At 34.8% G+C, this 23,940-nt stretch overlaps 1 protein-coding gene across 5 annotated transcripts in view; it reads left to right on the top strand.

Moving 5' to 3' along the window:
• Positions 1-23,940, top strand: part of LOC128163279 (tyrosine-protein kinase JAK2-like) — a 100,074-nt gene that overhangs the window by 50,604 nt on the left and 25,530 nt on the right. For 2 of the 5 annotated variants that reach the window (XM_052826823.1, XM_052826822.1), the window contains exons 15-25: positions 203-285; positions 5,655-5,884; positions 6,210-6,408; positions 6,751-6,869; positions 7,231-7,403; positions 7,715-7,984; positions 9,968-10,017; positions 16,610-16,750; positions 17,161-17,236; positions 18,541-18,663; positions 19,142-19,224. In XM_052826823.1, the coding sequence (XP_052682783.1) occupies positions 203-285; positions 5,655-5,884; positions 6,210-6,408; positions 6,751-6,869; positions 7,231-7,403; positions 7,715-7,984; positions 9,968-10,017; positions 16,610-16,750; positions 17,161-17,236; positions 18,541-18,663; positions 19,142-19,224 (1,547 nt within the window). Of the gene's footprint in view, positions 1-202; positions 286-5,654; positions 5,885-6,209; positions 6,409-6,750; positions 6,870-7,230; positions 7,404-7,714; positions 7,985-9,967; positions 10,018-16,609; positions 16,751-17,160; positions 17,303-18,540; positions 18,669-19,141; positions 19,225-23,940 lie in introns of those variants that run through there. The other 3 variants (XM_052826824.1, XM_052826826.1, XM_052826827.1) reach the window with 3 other exon arrangements.

Raw genomic sequence — 23,940 nt, 5'->3', positions numbered from 1 at the left:
CCTCCAAAAAGATGTCAATTATTCTAAGATACAGAATTATTAGTCTATACAAATTTCACTGAGGTTATGCCTGCACGATTCGTTCATGACTCTTCTTACATGTAGCAAATTGGGCACTGTAGAATATTTTGTATCATTGTTTAAACATTAACGGTGATTGTAAATCTATTCAATTTCTTCATTATTTTAATTTTTGTTACAGAAAAACAGTAATGGCTTCCCCAACCCTTGTAACAGAAACCCCCCCGGGACCTTCAACCATTGGATATGGAGCAGACTCGCACAGTAATCCTGTTTTTACTAGGCCAAATAATATCAAATCTGTGTTTCTCAGACACTACCCCATAATATCAAGTGATGAACAAATATTTTCTAATTTGTGTTTATTCTTAATATTAAACAAACATTTCATTTAAATATAATATCATCAATATGTTTTTTGTTTTATCAATAAAAAATATTGAGGATTGAGTAAATATGTACTGGTTTGTAGGGTTAATTATAATTCTATTGTGTAATGACCTGATATCGAATGACCTGATGCATCCAGGTATTCAAGTTAGTGTCATGTTTGGAAGGAATATTTTTTAACGAGGATTATTTTTAAAGCTCTTATTACGATTTTTTATATATATTTAAAAATTCTATTCATTTATAAAAAAGGAAAAAGTAAACTTTGATTTTTTATGGAAAAAATTTCACTGGAATGGGTTGACATGGATTATGGATACAGTTCACATAAAAGAAAACCTGGTTTGCTGTCACACGACATTGACAGCTTTTCACTTGTTCTTATGATTCTATGACTGATGGTGAAATTTTGGTTGATCATTAGAAATGTCTTGCCAAGCATTAAATACTTGTAATGTGCAGAAAAATTACACAGATGATATGTTACAGATAAATACTGTTTAGGGCCCTTCTAACCCAAAGAATTATCTGAAATCTACAGCAATTTTGATAGTAATTTCTGATTTTCAGTTTTGAATTAACCGTTCGCCCAACCACCTGAGAATGAGATGCATAACTTTTGGCACGGGCGAACAAATTTGTTAGTACGAGCACCCGACTGGACGTGGATATTTTTTGAGCCATTTGTTTATAATACCAGGATCGGGGTTTAAAATTTTTTAAACTAATTCTTGTCACTCTATTGCTTTCCTTTTATGGTCAATTAACAAGTAAACAGTCAATAAAAGCATTTAATTCACGTACACAATGCATGACTTGTAATCATGATGGCGAAGTAGAGTCCCCATTTATGCTCGGAATAATATACCGGTAGGGTAATCTCGTCGAGGCTGAAACATTTTGACGCTGGTACGTCTCTTCCGAATCACAGACTAGTGCGACACAGTGGTTTTGTAAAATTTGCCCCAACTTTGGCTGGTTGTTACGAAAGAAATACGCTGAATTACATCGACCGCCTGCTTCAACGTTTTACTTTGAACTGGGTCAGGGTCTGTGGTGCTATTCACTGAATGGGCCAGGGTCTGTGGTGCTATTCACTGAATGGGTCAGCGTCTGTGGTGCTATTCACTGATTGGCTCTAGCTATCAGATATCTAAAATGCAGAATTCTGAACGAATTTTCAATGGGTTCTCCAAAGAAAAAATCCGGTTATAGAAATGGTGAAAAAGGCAGGTGGACGGGCAGCTGCCAAAAGGGTACCCTTAATGTACGGATAACTGCTCCTACAGTTTTCAAGATAGGAAGTTGTTCTTTTGAAGATCAATTGTACATATATCAGAGGTGTGCATTGTGCTAGAATTTCGATTTTTGATAATTTATGAAAAAAAATACCAGCTGTTGAACTTCATTTTCTCGAAGAATATTGCGTATAGGGTACTCCATATTTCTGGATAGGTAGTGTTTATCAATTCAGGGTTGACATGGATTATGGATACAGTTCACATAAAAAAAAACCTGTTTGCTGTCTTAATGACAGATGTTCACTTGTTTTTAGACCTATCAAAGCTCAGTTCTATTTTAAAATTTAACTTTTGACCATTATAGGAATGAATCAAAGTACTGAAAGTACTGTTAGACGGTGGCGCCGTTTGAAAGTGGCATATTACATGTATGATAATTATTGTTGTCGAAAATCCACAGCCAGCATCTCATACGTGTACTAATACCTAACGCTTACTCGCACAACTGGTCGTGAGTTACCTACGTACATGGATATTTCTGTGTAAATCGTAGTTGTGATCACAATCCACACTTTACAAATGTTGTGTCTCTTTATCGTCATCTTTTGGGGAGAACCTATAGATTTATCATAGTAGCCTTTGTAGTGTAGAAGTTTGTATCTATATGTTTGTATCTATATGTTTACATCTATATCAGTTGACATTAAAACTCCGTTTTCGGTTATACATGTACTACATGTACGTATTTTGATTGCCCCAAAATGACTCATTAAATATGTGGGTTGCCACCACATAATAAATGAATAATTCCAATCCAAAGCAATTTCATCACAGTACGCCCAAATATTTGATTGTATAAAGAAGGGGAATTTTTGGTTTTTTTCCTTTTGACCTTTGGGTTGATCCCGCAAAGGGGAACAACTTTTGAAAATTGTGGATTGGACTATTGTGCTTTAAAGATATTGTAGATTTCTCAAAGTAACGAAAACAAATAAAGCTTTGGTATGATAAAATACTTATCAGGTTTTTACTAACTATTTGGGTATACATGTAGTACGGTTATTGTTCCTCTCGACAGCATTTTCCCTCAATTTCTTCACGGGGAAAAAGTTGCATCATCACACTTGCTTGTTGACCATATGCATCACACTTGCTTTGTCATCATAGTCAGTTAATAAATTTAGGTGTACAGAAAACGGAATGGTTTACAAGAACCTGTTTGGGAAAACTGGTATTGCTTTTGGAATGCACGTCATCATGAAACAGAAGAGTCAATTAATATTTTATCTTCGACTTAAGTGGATTATTTCCATTTGCTCGCAACGAAAGTGAATAAAAATTTGAAAAATAATTAAATATCATACAATATTCAGTCGCGGCAGTTTCATTAATCCACTTTTTAAAGTACATTTGTTTTATTGTGTTTAGCTATAGATTTATTCAAATCATTTGAATGAATTTGGGAAAGTCACATGTATATTTTATCGCTTCTCAGTACACTTAACACGCATAATTTACTTGATACATGAAACTTTTCTAGTAAACTTATGATAAATATTGATTAATTATTCAAAATTAGTTTTTAAAAACACCAAACAAACAAAATCCAAGTTTTTCTTACCGTACAGCTGTGTATATAAATTTCATTTTATTCTTTGCATGTATTATACAATAGATCTAGGGTTTGCAAATCCCGGCAATATTTTCGGAAAGCTATAGCCTATATTTCTGTAGCTCAGTAGAATACTACAGTCATCTATGAAGCACATTTTTTACCTCCATGTTTCATTATTTATCGCAAATATAGCATGGATGTATACGCTACAGCCGATGTAGCATTTCGTTGAGTGATGACAGGTGTGTATTTCGATTGCAAAATGACGCATTTATATAGGCCCGCCTATTTGTAAATTAAAACAAATGTCTAAGATAGCTCATAATAGAGTTGTACTCGCGAGTTAAAAATTATTTGAAAACAAAAGGGGCGATATTCACGTACATGTGTAAAACATGTTATCTATTAGCGACAAAATCCCCCAAAAACCAAAGAAAAGGTTCTCTAATAGCAGAGACGGTGCATATGGATTAAAGTCCGAATTGTACTTCGCTCATCGAATTGCGTTATTCAGTTTATTATGAACAATTCATCAGAAACTGTTAATAAGTGAACAAAGTTATTATATCTTACATAACCGTTCACAATGTACCATAAATGTAAATGGAATATTGCATGAGTTGAACCGATTGTTTTTTCTCACAAAAAGCTAGCGTTTGCTGCAAATTAGAGACACACGAGCTGACACGCCGTGAAATCCATAAGACGTTTTACAGCATTTCTTTAATCCCTTATTTGCTTAAAAAAAATCTGAACTGAAAATCTTTGAAACATCGTAAAATGTGGTTTGTTTATTCATGTATACATGTAAAATTGTAAAATGGCGACTTGATTTGCACGTGAATTTTACAATCCGAGGCCGATCGATTAGCGTGTTTGAGAGAAAGTCAGCAGCAAAGTAAAGCGTCAACATCAGTAGTAAATATTTTCTGATGAATATAGAGGTGCCTGTAATAAAATTAATGTTCCTATAGACTGAGTGGGTTACAAAATTAGGTAAACCACAGGTCAGTCCAAAATTAAACACATTTTTATCGTAAATTTCAAGTTTTTTGTTAGCTGCAGGACTGTAGCTCCCGGTCTGAAAAAAATTCGGATGGACGACCTGGGAGCTACAGTGCAGTAAAAAAAACTGCAATTCACGGCGCACAAAAATTTGCGCTAGTTTTGGACTTATTAACCTTATTTTTACACAAATTCTGTAAAAATAATTAGTACCATTAATTTCTTTAGCAAATTTACGACTGATATCGTAACTTTACTTGCCTCAGATTTTCTCCTAAACATGATAACAAACCTCGGAAAATGAAGTATGTTAATTTACGTCGAGATCGAGAGTCGCCATTTTTAAATGTAAACAAACTTGCACCAATTTAATTTACAGGGCTGGTGATGGTGTTTAAAAGGCTATCAGAAGCAAGTGAAGTGACGATATCTGTAGTTAAATGTCCAAAGAATTTTTTGGGATCAAATATTTGTACACAATGTGTTTGTAAATGAGATTAATCAGTCCAAAACTAGCGCATTTTTTGTGCGAAGTAAACTGCAGTTTTTTTACTATTTGAGGCACTGTAGCTCCCAGGTCGTCCATCCGAATTTTTTCAGACCGGGAGCTACAGTCCTGCAGCTAGTTTTTTGTATATTTAAAAACACATGCACACTTGTAGAAGAAAGTGTGCCAGTGATCGGTTTAAGTTCAATAAAATGTAATTTATGTAATATTCATTGTCAGTATCTGTAGTGAATTATTTAGAATAAGCTACAATAACAAATAAATATTCTGCTTCAACTAAAATTAATGCGTTGAAAATGACTGAATTCATCGATGAAGCATAATTGCTGAAATATGAAATGGCAAACCTGTTTAAACAGTGTGTTTCTGACAATTGTTTACATCATTAAAAAAAAAACAAGAAGCGATTATTGTGAGATTATTTAAATATAGGTACAAAATGATTAGCAGCTATAATGCTTAAAATATCTGATAACATTAAAATTAGTTCTCATACTGAAATCGACATATAGATAAAACATTGCTTGTAACGTACACTGCATACCGAACAGAGTTATCGTTCCTTATCCGCTAGGGTCCCCGTGAGAAATACTCTTCCGGTCAGGACCGTAGCAATAGACCGTGGCTATTTATAGCCACCGTCTAAAAAGGAAATTCCATATCTTAACAATACTTTTATTGTCAACCATTACTTTGATTTCATGACCTCGAGATTTTTATACCATATCTTAAACAATGTTTTCTGTATTAAATGTCAGTATCTCAAAGTGTTCCATTTTTTTCTCATTTGAATAATCAGAATTAAATTATGATTGTCTATGCACCGTTTGCTATGCACACCTCTATACTGTCAATATCTTAATTTTCTTGACAGAATGTCAGCCCCTAAGGCCAATGCTGTCCCCTACATTACCTTCAGTGAATGCTGCTTTCATTCCTCCTGCGCCTTTCATGCCAAGTCCAAGTCGTGCCTCACTGAATACGGAAAGCCTGAGTAACAAAGCTACTGGGGTCTATAACCGGTCCCTGCCAGAACTCCCGTTAGATTTCAAATACATCATCAGCTCCCGCAGACTGCAAATTCAGGAGAAGCAACTAGGATCTGTAAGCAATTTAAATCAAAATATTTTTGAATCAGATGGGATTTTTGTATGTGGAAATGAAAAGGTTTTCAAATGAATTGAAATAATTGCAATGGTAAATGTTTCAAATTTTGTCACAAAAATATAATTGTCAATTGTCATTTAATCAATATAAGTATATAATATGTATCATTAAATCTGATCATCAAAATATTTGAGTTCATATACATATTGACATATTTCAATAATGAATAATGGTATTTCAGTCTATGTTGCTGTGTGATAGAATTTGGCATTTATTTAGACTGAGAGGAGGTACTTTTCACAATTTTTTTCTGTATGTTCAGGGGCACTATGGTGTTGTGAAAGAGGGTATGCTTTTTGCCAGCCAAGATGACCGATCAAATCCACAAAAGATAGCAGCAAAAGAGTTGAAGGGGGATTTCCGGAATGTTATTGACAGTGAAGAATTCAAAGAAGAGGCTGTGCTGATGTCTAAACTGGAGCACGATAACGTGGTCAAGTTTTTGGGAATCAGCGACAACAGTACGTAGAAAATCAACACTGAAACGATTCTCAAAAATACATACAATTATTAGTTGGAGCTGTTCCGTTATCAAATTAGAATTCATGTACCAGTACTATGTTGTAAATAAATGTTATTAATCAATAAGGAGGTTGTACTGTCAATTTTTCTTATAATCTTACTTGTATGAAAAACTCAATGTAAACGATTTAATTTATTTAAAAATCACATCACATCTATCTGTACATGTGAATATTCAACAGACTCTTAATTCATGTCCAGAGGTAGATGATACTTTAACTGTCTTAAAATGACCCTAACCAATGGGCCTCTTTAATTTGATTCTTGATGTATCTATTTAGTGTTGATCCTAGAGTATGTTGAAAAAGGAGCCCTGAACATGTACCTTAGAAAATTTAGGAAACAGAACACCTACCTTCCTGTGTGGAGATTGATGAAGATGATAAGTGACGTGGCTCAGGTAGGAATTGTGGCTGAATCTGGCCACCATTTGAAATATGTGAAATGATTCACTATTGAGTGAAACAAAACTGAAGCCTTTTTTTTCTAATTGCTCAAACTTTTGCACTTCTTCAACACCACCTATGGCTTTCATTCAGAACAAGTCAAAATGCAGTGATTTGATATGGTAATGTGGAACCAGATAAAGAAATCTTAGGACGCTCATTCAAGCATGGTTGCAATGTATTTTCTTGCAAAAATGACTGGTTGTATGGTAACATTTTCAATGTGGCATCTTGGAACTGACCTGTGGACTTATGGAGAGAACATGATTTTGTAGAAACATGTATTGTGATAAGTTGTTGGGAATTTTCTTTTAGGGAATGGCCTACCTAGCCAGTATGAGAGTCATCCATTGTGATTTGGCAGGAAGAAACGTTCTGTTGACTGATAAACTGGTGGCCAAGATTACAGACTTTGGGTTGGCAAAGATTTTGCAAAAAGATGAGGACTATTACACGAGATCCACTGGCAAAGAACTCCCTTTGATGTGGTCAGTTTATAATATGAACTATGTAAAATTACACAGCATACCTGCTTAAGATGTAATAAGGCTATGAATGTTAACTTAAGATATTTACTTGTGGCTATGCATAGAGTAAAGTGTTGAGAAATGAAGGATTCATGGAGAAAACATACACATTGAAATTCCTTAACTGTATTTCAAACATTTCTTTTAAGCAATTTTTCTTGGCTGAACTTGTTCAAATTGCATTCATAACCAGAATAATTTAATTCTTATGTATACTCTTGCAACTTTTTGAAATATGATTTATGAGTAATTGATCTTCGAACCATATCAAGGTGTTCTCCGGAGAGTATTGCCAACCGAAAATTCACAACCAAGGGGGACATTTGGAGCTACGGTATTCTGATGTGGGAGGTCTTTACTCACGCCAAGCCACCGGTTCTGTGCAGCAATTTCTCCAAGGAGGGATTCAAAAAATTGGAGGAGGGAAAACGCCTTAAGAGACCAACCCACTGTCCAGAATTGGTTTATCAATTCATGGAGAAGTGCTGGAAATTCAAGCCAGAAGAAAGGCCAGATTTCAATGAGGCTTGTCAGAGTTGCAGGTATGAATTTAAAGACATTAAGTTGATTATGTGTCATGTGTATGCATAATAAAATAAAACCACTACTTATCCTATAAGGAAATATACTGATTTTTGTTTTTAAAGCAGCACAAAACATAATCAATTTACTTTTTTATTCTAATGTTTTTTGATATACAACTATTAGTACAGAAATTCAAATTATTGACCATAATTATCAATATAAAAGAAAGTCAGCTCAACGCCTTTGTGGCCTTTCCGGCCTTTGATTTTATTTCTAGGGTTACAAAACTGCCGCTTGGTTTTCTGAGTTTAAGGGAAAAAAATAAAATTACAAAAAAGATCTCTTTATTTCCCCGACAGCAAATTTTTGACGGAATAGAGATTTATTGGGTTTAAGATCGAGAAAGTAGCAACATCCTGTCAAATATGGTGCGAGAAAACGTTCACATTGAATTTAGGTTTGTGTTTATTATGGCCCAGTTTAGTCTGAAATTTGCTTGTGTTTGCGGAAAATGCCAAGATCAACAACTTTTTTTTTTAATTCAATATATATCAAGTTTTTATGAAAAAAGGTGTTATATGTACACTGTGCATTTATATGTGTTTATCAGAGAAAAATGAAAAAATCCCTGCCTTGATAATTTACTGATCATCATCATAGATACACAGAAACATAATTCATACACATGCATGTGAGTTTTTCTGGCCCACACATATCAAAGGGTTTCACTGCCATCTGCCAAAGTCTGTGTCCATGTTAAAAACCCCTGCTATACAACTGAGGCTAAATTTTGTTTTATTGGTAACAAAGATTTCTCTTAACAAATAAATTGGCAAATTATTTGTACCTAGCTAAAAAGTTAATATTATACAACTGTAACTAAAGATTCTTATAATGATAAATGACTCTATCCCTATAAAATGACCAACAAGAAAACATATTGACGCAAGCACCAAATGGACCGCAAATTTTAACGGTAAAAAATGAGCCGGATAATTTTTTTTTTCTAAATGGAATTATAAATCTTATCTAAACTTCAGTTTATGAAGATAATCATGGTTATTTGATTGCATTAGCTTCTCAAAATATTGAAAGTTAACTAGGTCAGCTCAAATTTCCAGGTCTCTCGTATTTTTGCATAAATAATTGATATAGGTGTCATTTCATGATATTTTTCTACTACATGAAAATATAATTCATGCACGAAGTCATTTTATTTGACCTAGAACATAGAAATTCAAATATATCATGTATATAAAATTTCATGTTATTCAGGTCGCTTGTATTTCTCATATAATGTCTCGATAAAAACATGCCTAACACGACAGTCTATATATGACTTAATTTACATTTACAAATAAAAACATAAAATATGTAATATTTTTTAAAGGCATAAAACATATTTCTTCATGCAAATTTACTTTTAATTCATAAAAATAAGCATAATATTAATTCTATAAAGAAAGACTATCCTGCAGAAACGCAGTTACAATATCTAAATGTATATCAAATAACGGACGCCTTCTGGCGGCCCGTAATAAACATTGCTACATGTTATGTCAAATCTGTATGTCCATTATTCTATTGCACTATTTCAGTGATATGTTACATAGATGCCATACTTTTCCCATGCTACTTTTGATGCAATACGTCACACACCCCTATCATGAAGTTGTCATTTATTATATTATTTAAAGAAAGGTGATGTCGTGAAAATTTTATTTGACCTCCTACAGAACATAACATTTTTGTGGTTCGTAAACCTAAAAAAAAAAAAGAAAATTGGTGGTCAAAAGTTTTTTTTTTTATGTTGTGTTTTGTAAACCTAAAAATAAAAAAATGCTGGCCTAATACAGTTTTTTTTGTATGGATGGAACTGTAGCTCCAATGTCCATCAACCCAAATGTCCTGTGGAGCTACAGTTCTGCAGCTATCTGTATTTAAAGATTGCTTATGATTCCACTTTTATGATCAATATTTTGTTTCTATTTTGTTTCTAGGGAGTTTGCAAAAATTTACCCGGAACCAGTGGTAGAACAAAGGGTGCCAGGTAGCAATTTTTACCTGAAATAATCTTTGCACATTAAAATTTATTTTTAACAAACATTTAACAAAGAGGTTATATTTTTTATTTTTTGTGGAGCACATGGCTCAGTGGTTATGGGAGTTAGGCCAGTTACTGAAAGGTCTTTGGTTCAAACCCCGCTGCTGTCACTTGATGTTGTGTGTTATGCACTTAGACAAGGCACTTTATCTACATTGTCTCAGTCCACCTAGCTGAAATTGGGTACTGGCTACGCTGGGGGTTAACCTGCGGTGGACTGGTGTCCCATCCAGGGGGAGTCTATTACTCTCATCTGCTTAGCACCACGGGTACAGGAGATAAGCACCGGACGTATGAGCCTTCATGGCAAGGAGAAGGATTTAACTTTAACTTTTAACTTATATTTTTTAGCATAGTTAAGAGTGCTAATTAATTCAAGCTGGAGAGTTGACTTGTTCAATTTTTAGCTCAACAAGAACAAGTCGTGGGGAGCTTAATATGCTACACTCCGGCGTTGGTGTTGGCTTCAGCTTCCGGAGCTGGTCAGAGTTTTTGTTGCAGGTCCTAGGGACTGTATCAAAGTTATTACTAGTCATATCTAACCAAACTTGCATGGATGATGCATCTGGACCTACTTATGGACTTTGATGCTGAATCTGGCCCCTGAATTTCAGATGCTGGAGAAGGTCCAGGTTTTTGGAGCAGGGTAAAGTTTTCGGTGCAGGTGCCCTTTGATATCAATTTCTCAGTTACTACAGGTCCTAATTTTACCAAACTTGCATGGATGATGCCTGTTATAATACTAATCCACCTGACAGGCTTGAATGCTGAATCTGAGCCATAGGTTCTGGAGGAGATTGCAAAGGATAATATTGTATCATATGATATGTTTTTGTACAATATTTAATGTAGTATCATATATAATATATTGTAAGTATTATAGGATACAATAATTGTATTTTGTATTATTGTATTGATAAACATTGTATCTTATAATATCGTATGAAATGAATATATGATTATCTTACAATTTTTATACATATGAAATACAATATTGTGTCAAAACAGTATCTATGAATATCCAAGATCATTAACTATCATTTTCATATGATAAAGGTTGTCTTGTAAAGGTGATGCCTCATAAAGGTGATGCCTCGTCTTGGTGAACTTTGTAATCTGTGATTACCTATTTTTAGCTCACCTGAGCAAAAGGCTCAAGTGAGCTTTTCTGATCACAATTTGTCCGTTGTCTGTCGTTGTCCTCGCCGTCATTGTAAACTTTTCACATTTTCATCTTCTTCTCAAGAACCACTGGGCAGATTTTAACCAAATTTGGCACAAAGCACCACTAGGTGAAAAGCTCAAACTTGTGTGGAGGCATCCTCAGGTAGTGTAGATTCAAGTTTGTTCAAATCATGGTCCCCGGGGGTAGGGTGGGGCCACAATTGGGGGATCAAGTTTTACATAGGAATATATAGAGAAAATCTTTAAAAATCTTCTTCACAAAAACTATTAGGCCAGAAAAGCTCAAATTAGAATGGAAGCATCCTCAGGTAGTGTAGATTCAAGTTTGTTCAAATCATGGTCCCCAGGGGTAGGGTGGCGCCACAATTGGGGGGATCAAGTTTAACATATGAATATAAAGAGATCTTAAAAATCTTCTCAAAAACTTTTAGGCCAGAAAAGCTCAAATTAAAATGGAAGCATCCTCAGGTACTGACAGGTAGTGTACATTCAAGTTTGTTCAAATCATGGGGCCACAATAGGGGGATCAAGTTTTACATAGGAATATATAGAGAAAGTTTTTAAAAATCTTCTTCTCAAAAACTATTAGGCCAGAAAAGCTCAAATTAAAATAGAAGCATCCTCAGGTAGCGTAGATTCAGGTTTGTTCAAATCAAAGTCCCTGGGGGTAGGGTGGGGCCACAATGGGGGGATCAATTTTTACACAGGAATCTATAGAGAAAATCTTTAAAAATCTTCTTCTCAAAAACTATTTGGCCAGGAAAGCTCAAATTTGAGTGGAAGCATATGCAGATAGTGTAGATTTAAGTTTGTTCAAATCATGGGGGTAGGGTGGGGCACAATGGGGGGATAAATTTTTATACAGGAATATATAGAGAAAATCTTTTAAAAAAAATTCTTTTAAAAACTATTTGCTAAGAAAGCTCAAATTGGTGTTTAACCATCCTCAGATAATGTAGATTCAAGTTTGTTCAAATCATAGTCCCTGGGGGTAGGGGGGGGGCCACAATGGGGATAAATTTTTATATATAGAGAAAATCTTTAAAAATCTTCTTCTCAAAATTATTAGGCCAGGAAAGCTCAAATTTGAGTGGAGCATCCCCAGATCGTATAGATTCAAGTTTGTTTAAATAATAATCCAGGGGTAGGGTGAGGCCACAATGGGGGATGAATTTTTACATAGGAATATTTAGAGAAAATCTTTAAAAATCTTCTTTTTAAAGACTATTTGGCCAGAAAAGCTTAAACTTGTGTAGAGGCTTCCTCGGGTAGTGTAAATTCAAGTTTGCAAAATCACAGTCCCTAGTGGTGGGGCGGGGTCATGATGGCGGTTTGAATTTTTACATAGGAATATATAGAAAAAAAATTAAAAATATTCTGGGAAAGTTTTCGGTCCAAAACTCAGTACTTAGTGTGAAAGCACAGGTTATGCAGATTTAAGTTTGATTAAACCATGATTCCCTAGAGAAAAGTGGAGGTACAAAATTTGGGGGGGGGGGGGGAAGGGGGGTATATAGGAATAAAGAAAAATCTTCTTACAGGCACAACAACAAAAGGGGCTTGGTATTTACCCCCAAAAAAGAGGTGGATAAAAATTGGCAGATTTTCAGGTTTTTTTTAGCAAGATCTACTGTACTTAGTTGTCGAGATATTTTGATACTGTAATGCTAATTTGATCAGAATTAAGGCAATTGTTGCTCAGGTGAGCGATGTGGCCCGTGGGCCTCTTGTTTATTTACTATTAAACAACTTTTATTTGTGTGTGTCAAATTTTTTTCAATGTACGTGAGAGCCCTCTTCATCGCAAATATTTCTCGCCACTAACCAGTCCTCAAGTGTCTCCTGTATTTTGTCACTGGAAAATCTACATCTTGGTATTGAAAGTCACATGTAGTTGCCATCAAACAGTTTGTTTCGGTAAATCGCTATTTAAAGTTGTCATGAATGAAAGTTGATTTACAGTACTGTACAACAATGCAGAAAAGTGTCACCAATTTAAAAGGGTGAATTTGTAGAGTTATGAGTGTGGTAGAGTCAGGTATACTGTGGAATCATTAGATTTCGTGGTGGCTCAATTTTCGTGGAATTCGTGGGTTACTCTCATCCACGAATTAACATCCTCCACGAATTATATATTAGGGTTAAAAAGTCATATTTCGTTTTGTAGGTATAAGAAAATACACGAAATTACATCCCCACGAACCTATAAAATTTCAGCAATCCACGAAAATTGGCCCCCATGAAATATGATGATTCCACAGTATGGCATTCCTACTAGCTTTGGTCAGTGGGTTGACCCTTCAGCTCGATCTGTAGAGTGCTGGACTGGTGTTCCAGAGGACCTGGGTTCAAAACCCAGCAGAGGCAAAAAGTGTCTGTTTCATAAGATCGTTCTAAAAGTTTATTCTCCTAAGTTTTTAGCTCACAAAGACGAAGTCAGGGGGAGCTTATGCATCGGCGTCGGCGTCCGGCCCTGGTTAAAGTTTTTGTTGCAGGTCCTGTATCTAAGCTATTACTTGTTCTATCTTCACCAAACTTGCATGGATGATGCATCTGGACCTACTTATGGACTTGAAAGACTTGGATGCTGAATCTGAGTCCTAAATTTCAGATGCTGGAGGAGGTTAAGGTTGTTGGACCAGGTTAAAGTTTTTGTTGCAGGTGCCTTTTGATAGCAATATCTAAGTTACTGCAGGTCCGTCCTTCACCAAACTTGCATGGATGGTGTGTCTTATGATATTGATGCACCAAACAGGCTTGAATACTGAATCTGAGCTATAGGTTTCGGATGTTGGAGGAGGTTAAGGTTTTTGGAGCAGGTTAAAGTTTTTGTTGCAGGTGCTCTTTGATAGCAATATCTAAGTTACTGCTGGTCTGTACTTCACCAAACTTGCATGGATGGTGTGTCTTATGATACTGATGCACCAGGCAGGCTTGGGTGCTGAATCTGAGCTATAGGTTACAGATGCTGAAGTAGGTTAAGGTTTTTAGAGCTGGTTAAAGTTTTTGTTGCAGGTGCCCTCTGATGATTATATCTTAGTTATTACTTGTCCTAACTTCACTAGACTTCCATGGATGGTGCGTCTTATGATACTGATGCACCTGACAGGCTTGAATGCTGAATCTGAGCTATAGGTTTCGGATGTTGGAGGAGGTTATGGTTTTTGGAGCAGGTTAAAGTTTTTGTTGCAGGTGCCCTTTGATAGCAATATCTAAGTTACTGCTGGTCCGTACTTCACCAAACTTGCATGGATGGTGTGTCTTATGATACTGATGCACCAGGCAGGCTTGGGTGCTGAATCTGAGCTATAGGTTACAGATGCTGAAGTAGGTTAAGGTTTTTAGAGCTGGTTAAAGTTTTTGTTGCAGGTGCCCTCTGATGATTATATCTTAGTTATTACTTGTCCTAACTTCACTAGACTTCCATGGATGGTGCGTCTTATGATACTGATGCACCTGACAGGCTTGAATGCTGAGTCTGAGCCATAGGTTTCAGATGCTGGATATGGTTAAGTTTTTTGGAACAGGTCACATGTTTAATAGATAATAGTACTATTTCATACTTGCATAGTTGACTAAACTGTAATATGAATGAATCACAGAGGAAGCTTCAGATGCAGAGCTTGATCTCCATTATCAAGGATGCTAAAAAATATATTTTAGTTATTACTGGTCCTAACTTCACCAAACTTGAATGGATGATGTCTTATGATACAGGTGCACCTGACAGGCATGGATGTTGAATCTGAGCCATAGGTTGCGGATGCTGGAGCAGGATAAGTTTTAATTGCTAGTGCCCTCTGATGATGATTAGTTATTACTGGTCTGAACTTCACCAAACTTGCATGGAAATGCGTCTTATGTATACTGATGCACCTGACAGGCTTGAATGCTGAATCTGAGCCATAGGTTTTGGATGCTGGATGAGGTTTAGTTTTTTTGGAACAGGTCACATGTTTTATAGATGATAGCTTGCATAGTTGATTTAACTATATTATGAATGAAACGCAGAGGTTGCCTCAGATGCAGAGCCTGATCTCCATTATCAAGGATGCTAAAGAAATCTCCTACCTCACTCAAACCTGCTCGATAGATAGATGTGTTTGTTGATAAATGATATAACATGATTCCTATGATATAGTATTGTATGGTATGAAACAATATTGTTTAATATGATACAATATAATATCATATGTAATATTATAAAAAGTTATATGATACGATATGAAATTGTATCAATTTTTTTTATATTTTATGTTATGATATTGTATCATGATATTGTTAAGTATAGTATTGTATATTATGAAACAATATTTTATAATACTATATTGTATTATTAATTTATTATTTTATCACATGATACTATTACATAAGATATTGCAAAATATAATATTGTATCCTATGATACAAAATTGTAAATTCTATAATATTCTATCATACGATATTGTATAATATGATATTAGTTTCTGTAATATAGAATTATATCACATGAAATTGTATAATATTATACTGTAATATTATATAATATCGTATCATATGATATTGTATGATATGATATTGGTTTATATCATGATATATTATCACATCACATGAAATTATATTGTATGATATTGTAAAATATATTATTGTATCATATAATATTGTATTATATAATATTTTACTTTGTCACATAATATTGTATCATTTGATATGATACAATGATGTACATATCAAATTATATTGTATCATATGATACAATATCATATTATGTATCAAAAATGATACAGTATCATACAATATAATACTATATTATACAATATAATATCATATGTTTCAATATTATGATGTAATATGATATTGTAAATAATATAATACTTTATTGTTTTATATAATATGATATTGTATTATGTGATCAAATATAATAACGTATAACACAATACAATGTCATATCATACGTTTCAATATCATATCTCATCATTGTTTATTATTATATTTTATTGTATTATATGATATATGTTGTAAATATGATAGGATGCAATATTTAATATTATATTATTGTATTGATTTACATATGAACATATGATCATCATACAATTTTTTAACAGATGATATACGATATTGTGTCAAAACAGAATCCATGAATATCCAAGATCATAAAGTATGATTTTCATTTAATATGATAAAGGTGGTCTCATAAAGGTGAAGTCTCATAAGGGTGATGTCTCGTCTCGGTGAGCTTTGTAATCTGTGATTACCTATGTTTATGAAATTGCAATGTTTCTCAACTGAGTCAACTCTTACTCTCTATGCTACTTTTATTTGCTGTTTTGTTATTGCATATTTAAATTATTTCATGTCTGTTGTCCTTGTTTAGTTTCCCTGCTAAATGCTGAGGTTGACTGCATGAGAACAGAGAATGCTGAAATGATTGGCCTGGAATGGATTGTGGCAGAAACTGAAATAAAACAAATACTGGAATGTAGGCTGGTCCCAGAAAGTGATCTTGTGAGTGCTGGTATGTATTTAAGTATCCATTGTCGGAAACCCACAGTCGGTCTCGCTTCAGCGAGACAGATCATGGGTTTCTGTCAATGTCTCATTCTATCATCTCATACTCTATCTTTCTTGTTTCAAAGTCTCATACTATTTCTCTGTAAACATGTCTGTGTCTGGGAGAATTCAAGACGGGTAAAACTGTTTACAAGTGTAGATGGGCGAACATTACACGGGGCAAAAATAACACAGGCACTTGTTTCTGAGAAAAAAATTTATCCTATAGTATAATAATAACAATTATTATTATACTATATGGTAAATTTTTTTTTCTCAGACACAAGTGCCTGTGAAAAATAACCAAGGATACAGTATCTTTAATGGATGCTTGTCATGATGATGAATCATTTGTCTTGTTCTTGAACATTTCAGGGTTGGACCCCAATGATCTGTCTCATTTCAAAAGATGTTTGGATAATCTGGAGGAAGAGATGATGAAAAAACAGAGGTCTGTTCTTAAGAAAAGGAATACTATCGATATAAACATGTACACTGTTACTACCTGTTAATGTGTGTAAGTTTTTTTCATCAGAAGATGTGTTTTTTCCTTTTATTTATCATTACCAAGTTATTTTCATTGCTTAAGTTTTAAAATCATTAAAATCATACATTAAATTTCACTTTCCAACAATTTGCTAACTTTTTACCATTTTATTATCTCTTTGAACTCCAATTGCCCTTAATTTTTATGCCTGATAACCTGTGTCAGTATGACTAAATATTTGTCTGTGTTACCTTCATATATTAAAAAATTTTCCATCTCAAGACTTGTGACATTGTCTTATGATATAGTCTTAACCAAATAAATCATTATTTAGGGCTAATATTCAATTGCTTATATATATATATATATATATATATATATATATATATATATATATATATATATATATATATATATATATATATGTATGTATACACGTTCGCCCAGTGACTGAGTTAGACAGCATCTACTACAGTGAAAATTTATATTTACAGCAAAATTAAGTTAGGGATCAGGTACTACGCCTGATTTCAGAATTTACTGAGATTCCAGGATTTATGATTATTCAAAGTTCAAATAATTCCCTGTTTACAGTTGAACTTCGGTATCTCAATTACTGATATCTCGAATACAATGGATATGTTGCAGTGTTCTGATTTTATAAGTATTTTACCCTCAATATCTCGAATGCTCGGATATCTCAAAGTTTTTAAACAGCCCCATTTAATTAGTTCAAGATAACGAAGTTTGACTGTATGTTACATGTATGTCATATAAGGCCAAAAAATAAATGTGTGTTTCCGGTTTCCCGACCTACCCTATTTTTTATGCGCCGACCTTAACACTTTTTATTCCAAATCCAGATTACCAACCGTAATTGGTTTAAACAATAGAGTCTATACAAATCAGAGTTCAAAAAACGCTTGTAACAATTCAATAGAAAACACCACTTATCAAAGCATTTTAAAGATTTCTTAGTGTAGATTGACAGTATGGATGAAAGTTATCTTAAACTAAAAAAAAAAAAAAGAAAAAAAAAAGCCGACCTACCTACCCTATTTAAAAATTTGATGAAATAGGAAACACACATATTTTTTTTTTTTGGCCTAATGTCATATACATAGTATTTGTTTCACATTGGCAACATGCAGTTACACTTTGAATTTACAACTGATGAACTGGTAATTGTATTTATTGAATTAAAACACTATTCTGGTAATTGGAGTTTAGTTACCAGTAATTCAATTCTGAATGGTATTGCCTTACAGATATGATGTAGCACTGTCTCATTGTAAAGGCATGAAGGAGGTCTTTGAAGAAAGCAACTTGGAACAGCTGAAGAGTTTCCTAAAATTGAATGATCTTGACATTCTGAAGATAGTGTTCTTTAGGTAAAAGAAAAAGAATAGTTAAAAAGTGGGTATCTAGAGAGGGTATTTTAACTATGCTTTTTTATTTTTGCACAAAAAAAGCCTTGTTAAAAATGTGGAGCACCTCAAAGGGAACCCACATTTTTAACTATGCTCGTTTTTCTAAACAAGCCCCTATGATCCATGCACTGATCTAAATTGGGGGGAGTAGGTGAAGAGAATTGGGTCCTCTTTGCTATGTCTGCAGAAATTTCAGCAAGATATATCTAGTCTAAAAATTTTGAACTAGCTGGTATACCTCCAAAAAGATGTCAATTATTCTAAGATACAGAATTATTAGTCTATACAAATTTCACTGAGGTTATGCCTGCACGATTCGTTCATGACTCTTCATACATGTAGCAAATTGGGCACTGTAGAATATTTTGTATCATTGTTTAAACATTAACGGTGATTGTAAATCTATTCAATTTCTTCATTATTTTAATTTTTGTTACAGAAAAACAGTAATGGCTTCCCCAACCCTTGTAACAGAAGACCCCCCGGGACCTTCAACCATTGGATATGGAGCAGACTCGCACAGTAATCCTGTTTTTTACTAGGCCAAATAATATCAAATCTGTGTTTCTCAGACACTACCCCATAATATCAAGTGATGTCACACAATTCATTGATTAGTTTTTTGACAATGAATGAGTTAAATTGATAAGATAATGGTAGGAGTAATCGTGGTAGATAGGACTTGCTCTGCCTCATGGGTTAATTTATCTTAAAGCTTGGTCATACACAGATCTAAAGAGGGCAAGGTGGTCTGGACTACGTTTTAAGATTCAGTCTCAATAAAATTTACATAGCAGAGCTACCAAAAAGTTGCCTTGGAATTGGAGATTCCCACAGAGCCCCACTGGACCAGCAAAACAAAAATCTTCCTCAGATCCCCTACAATCTAATCAAAAATAGATTTTTGATCCGCTCCTAATAGATCGCTACAATCTAATTAAAGTAGATCTTTGATCCGCTCCTAATAGATCGCTACAATCTAATTAAAATTAGATCTTTGATCCGCTCCTAATAGATCGCTAAAGTGTAGCAATCTATAAGGAGTGGATCAAAGATCTAATTTTAATTAGATTAGATCCCCTACTGAAAAAGTTCTGGATTTGTGTATATTGTCTTTTAGAGTGTTAGATTTGTAAGTCAGCTAGAACACATATATTCAAACCTTAGCAGATACTGTATCTGAGTCTGTTAGGTTAAAGAGTTCACAATGTTGATGCAGTAGATTGTAGTAAATGTGTTGGGATAATTTCTTTTACTGGAGGAAGGAGGACATAAAGGCCTATTCTCAGGACTTTTACTTTGTGAATTTAATAAATTTTAGAATCTGTATCAAAGTTATTACTAGTCATATCTTACCAAACTTGCATGGATGATGCATCTGGACCTACTTATGGACTTTAAAGACTTTGATGCTGAATCTGGCCCCTGAATTTCAGATGCTGGAGAAGGTCCAGGTGTTTGGAGCAGGGTAAAGTTTTTGGTGCAGGTGCCCTTTGATATCAATTTCTCAGTTACTACAGGTCTTAATTTTACCAAACTTGCATGGATGATGCCTGTTATAATACTAATCCACCTGACAGGCTTGAATGCTGAATCTGAGCCATAGGTTTTGGAGGAGATTGCAAAGGATAATATTGTATCATATGATATGTTTTTGTACAATATTTAATGTAGTATCATATATAATATATTGTAAGTATTATAGGATACAATAATTGTATTTTGTATTATTGTATTGATAAACATTGTATCTTATAATATCGTATGAAATGAATATATGATTATCTTACAATTTTTATACATATGAAATACAATATTGTGTCAAAACAGTATCTATGAATATCCAAGATCATTAACTATCATTTTCATATAATATGATAAAGGTTGTCTTGTTAAGGTGATGCCTCATAAAGGTGATGCCTCGTCTTGGTGAACTTTGTAATCTGTGATTACCTATTTTTAGCTCACCTGAGCAAAAGGCTCAAGTGAGCTTTTCTGATCACAATTTGTCCGTTGTCTGTCGTTGTCCTGGCCGTCGTTGTAAACTTTTCACATTTTCATCTTCTTCTCAAGAACCACTGGGCAGATTTTAACCAAATTTGGCACAAAGCACCACTAGGTGAAAAGCTCAAACTTGTGTGGAGGCATCCTCAGGTAGTGTAGATTCAAGTCTGTTCAAATCATGGTCCCCGGGGGTAGGGTGGGGCCACAATTGGGGGATCAAGTTTTACATAGGAATATATTGAGAAAATCTTTAAAAATCTTCTTCACAAAAACTATTAGGCCAGAAAATCTCAAATTAGAATGGAAGCATCCTCAGGTAGTGTAGATTCAAGTTTGTTCAAATCATGGTCCCCAGGGGTAGAATGGCGCGACAATTGGGGGGGGGGGGGATCAAGTTTAACATATGAATATAAATAGATCTTAAAAATCTTCTTCTCAAAAACTTTTAGGCCAGAAAAGCTCAAATTAAAATGGAAGCATCCTCAGGTACTGACAGGTAGTGTACATTCAAGTTTGTTCAAATCATGGGGCCACAATAGGGGGATCAAGTTTTACATAGGAATATATAGAGAAAATTTTTAAAAATCTTCTTCTCAAAAACTATTAGGCCAGAAAAGCTCAAATTAAAATAGAAGCATCCTCAGGTAGCATAGATTCAAGTTTGTTCAAATCAAAGTCCCTGGGGGTAGGGTGGGGCCACAATGGGGGGATCAATTTTTACACAGGAATCTATAGAGAAAATCTTTAAAAATCTTCTTCTCAAAAACTATTTGGCCAGAAAAGCTCAAATTTGAGTGGAAGCATATGCAGATAATGTAGATTCAAGTTTGTTCAAATCATGGGGGGAGGGTGGGGCACAATGGGGGGATAAATTTTTATATAGGAATATATAGAGGAAATCTTTTAAAAAAAATTCTTTTAAAAACTATTTGGCCAAGAAAGCTCAAATTGGTGAAACCATCCTCAGATAATGTAGATTCAAGTTTGTTCAAATCATAGTCCCTGGGGGTAGGGGGGGGCCACAATAGGGATAAATTTTTATGTATAGAGAAAATCTTTAAAAATCTTCTTCTCAAAATTATTAGGCCAGGAAAGCTCAAATTTGAGTGGAGCATCCCCAGATCGTATAGATTCAAGTTTGTTTAAATAATAATCCAGGGGTAGGGTGAGGCCACAATGGGGGATGAATTTTTACATAGGAATATTTAGAGAAAATCTTTAAAAATCTTCTTTTTAAAGACTATTTGGCCAGAAAAGCTTAAACTTGTGTAGAGGCTTCCTCGGGTAGTGTAAATTCAAGTTTGCAAAATCACAGTCCCTAGTGGTGGGGCGGGGTCATGATGGCGGTTTGAATTTTTACATAGGAATATATAGAAAATTTTTTTAAAAATATTCTGGGAAAGTTTTCGGTTCAAAACTCAGTACTTAGTGTGAAAGCACAGGTTATGCAGATTTAAGTTTGATTAAACCATGATTCCCTAGAGAAAAGTGGAGGTACAAAATTTGGGGGGGGGGGGGTATATAGGAATAGAGAAAAATCTTCTTACAGGCACAACAACAAAAGGGGCTTGGTATTTACCCCCAAAAAAGAGGTGGATAAAAATTGGCAGATTTTCAATTTTTTTAGCAAGATCTACTGTACTCAGTTGTCGAGATATTTTGATACTGTAATGCTAATTTGATCAGAATTAAGGCAATTGTTGCTCAGGTGAGCGATGTGGCCCGTGGGCCTCTTGTTTATTTACTATCAAACAACTTTTATTTGTGTGTGTCAAATTTTTTTCAATGTACGTGAGAGCCCTCTTCATCGCAAATATTTCTCGCCACTAACCAGTCCTCAAGTGTCTCCTGTATTTTGTCACTGGAAAATCTACATCTTGGTATTGAAAGTCACATGTAGTTGCCATCAAACAGTTTGTTTCGGTAAATCGCTATTTAAAGTTGTCGTGAATGAAAGTTGATTTACAGTACTGTACAACAATGCAGAAAAGTGTCACCAATTTAAAAGGGTGAATTTGTAGAGTTATAAGTGTGGTAGAGTCAGGTATACTGTGGAATCATTAGATTTCGTGGTGGCTCAATTTTCGTGGAATTCGTGGGTTACTCTCATCCACGAATTAACATCCTCCACGAATTATATATTAGGGTTAAAAAGTCATATTTCGTTTTGTAGGTATAAGAAAATACACGAAATTACATCCCCACGAACCTATAAAATTTCAGCAATCCACGAAAATTGGCCCCCATGAAATATGATGATTCCACAGTATGGCATTCCTACTAGCTTTGGTCAGTGGGTTGACCCTTCAGCTCGATCTGTAGAGTGCTGGACTGGTGTTCCAGAGGACCTGGATTCAAAACCCAGCAGAGGCAAAAAGTGTCTGTTTTATAAGATCGTTCTAAAAGTTTATTCTCCTAAGTTTTTAGCTCACAAAGACGAAGTCAGGGGGAGCTTATGCGTCGGCGTCGGCGTCCGGCCCTGGTTAAAGTTTTTGTTGCAGGTCCTGTATCTAAGCTATTACTTGTTCTATCTTCACCAAACTTGCATGGATGATGCATCTGGACCTACTTATGGACTTGAAAGACTTGGATGCTGAATCTGAGTCCTAAATTTCAGATGCTGGAGGAGGTTAAGGTTGTTGGACCAGGTTAAAGTTTTTGTTGCAGGTGCCTTTTGATAGCAATATCTAAGTTACTGCAGGTCCGTCCTTCACCAAACTTGCATGGATGGTGTGTCTTATGATACTGATGCACCAAACAGGCTTGAATGCTGAATCTGAGCTATAGGTTTCGGATGTTGGAGGAGGTTAAGGTTTTTGGAGCAGGTTAAAGTTTTTGTTGCAGGTGCTCTTTGATAGCAATATCTAAGTTACTGCTGGTCTGTACTTCACCAAACTTGCATGGATGGTGTGTCTTATGATGCTGATGCACCAGGCAGGCTTGGGTGCTGAATCTGAGCTATAGGTTACAGATGCTGAAGTAGGTTAAGGTTTTTAGAGCTGGTTAAAGTTTTTGTTGCAGGTGCCCTCTGATGATTATATCTTAGTTAAGTACTACTTGTCCTAACTTCACCAGACTTCTATGGATATGATACTGATGCACCAGACAGGCTTGAATGCTGAATCTGAGCTATAGGTTTCGGATGTTGGAGGAGGTTATGGTTTTTGGAGCAGGTTAAAGTTTTTGTTGCAGGTGCCCTTTGATAGCAATATCTAAGTTACTGCTGGTCTGTAC

The sequence above is a fragment of the Crassostrea angulata genome, chromosome 9 (assembly GCF_025612915.1).
Source record: "Crassostrea angulata isolate pt1a10 chromosome 9, ASM2561291v2, whole genome shotgun sequence".
Classification (NCBI taxonomy): Eukaryota; Metazoa; Mollusca; class Bivalvia; order Ostreida; family Ostreidae; genus Magallana; species Magallana angulata.
The sequence above is the reverse complement of the archived record's forward strand: the minus strand, read 5'-3'. Positions and strand labels throughout refer to the sequence as shown.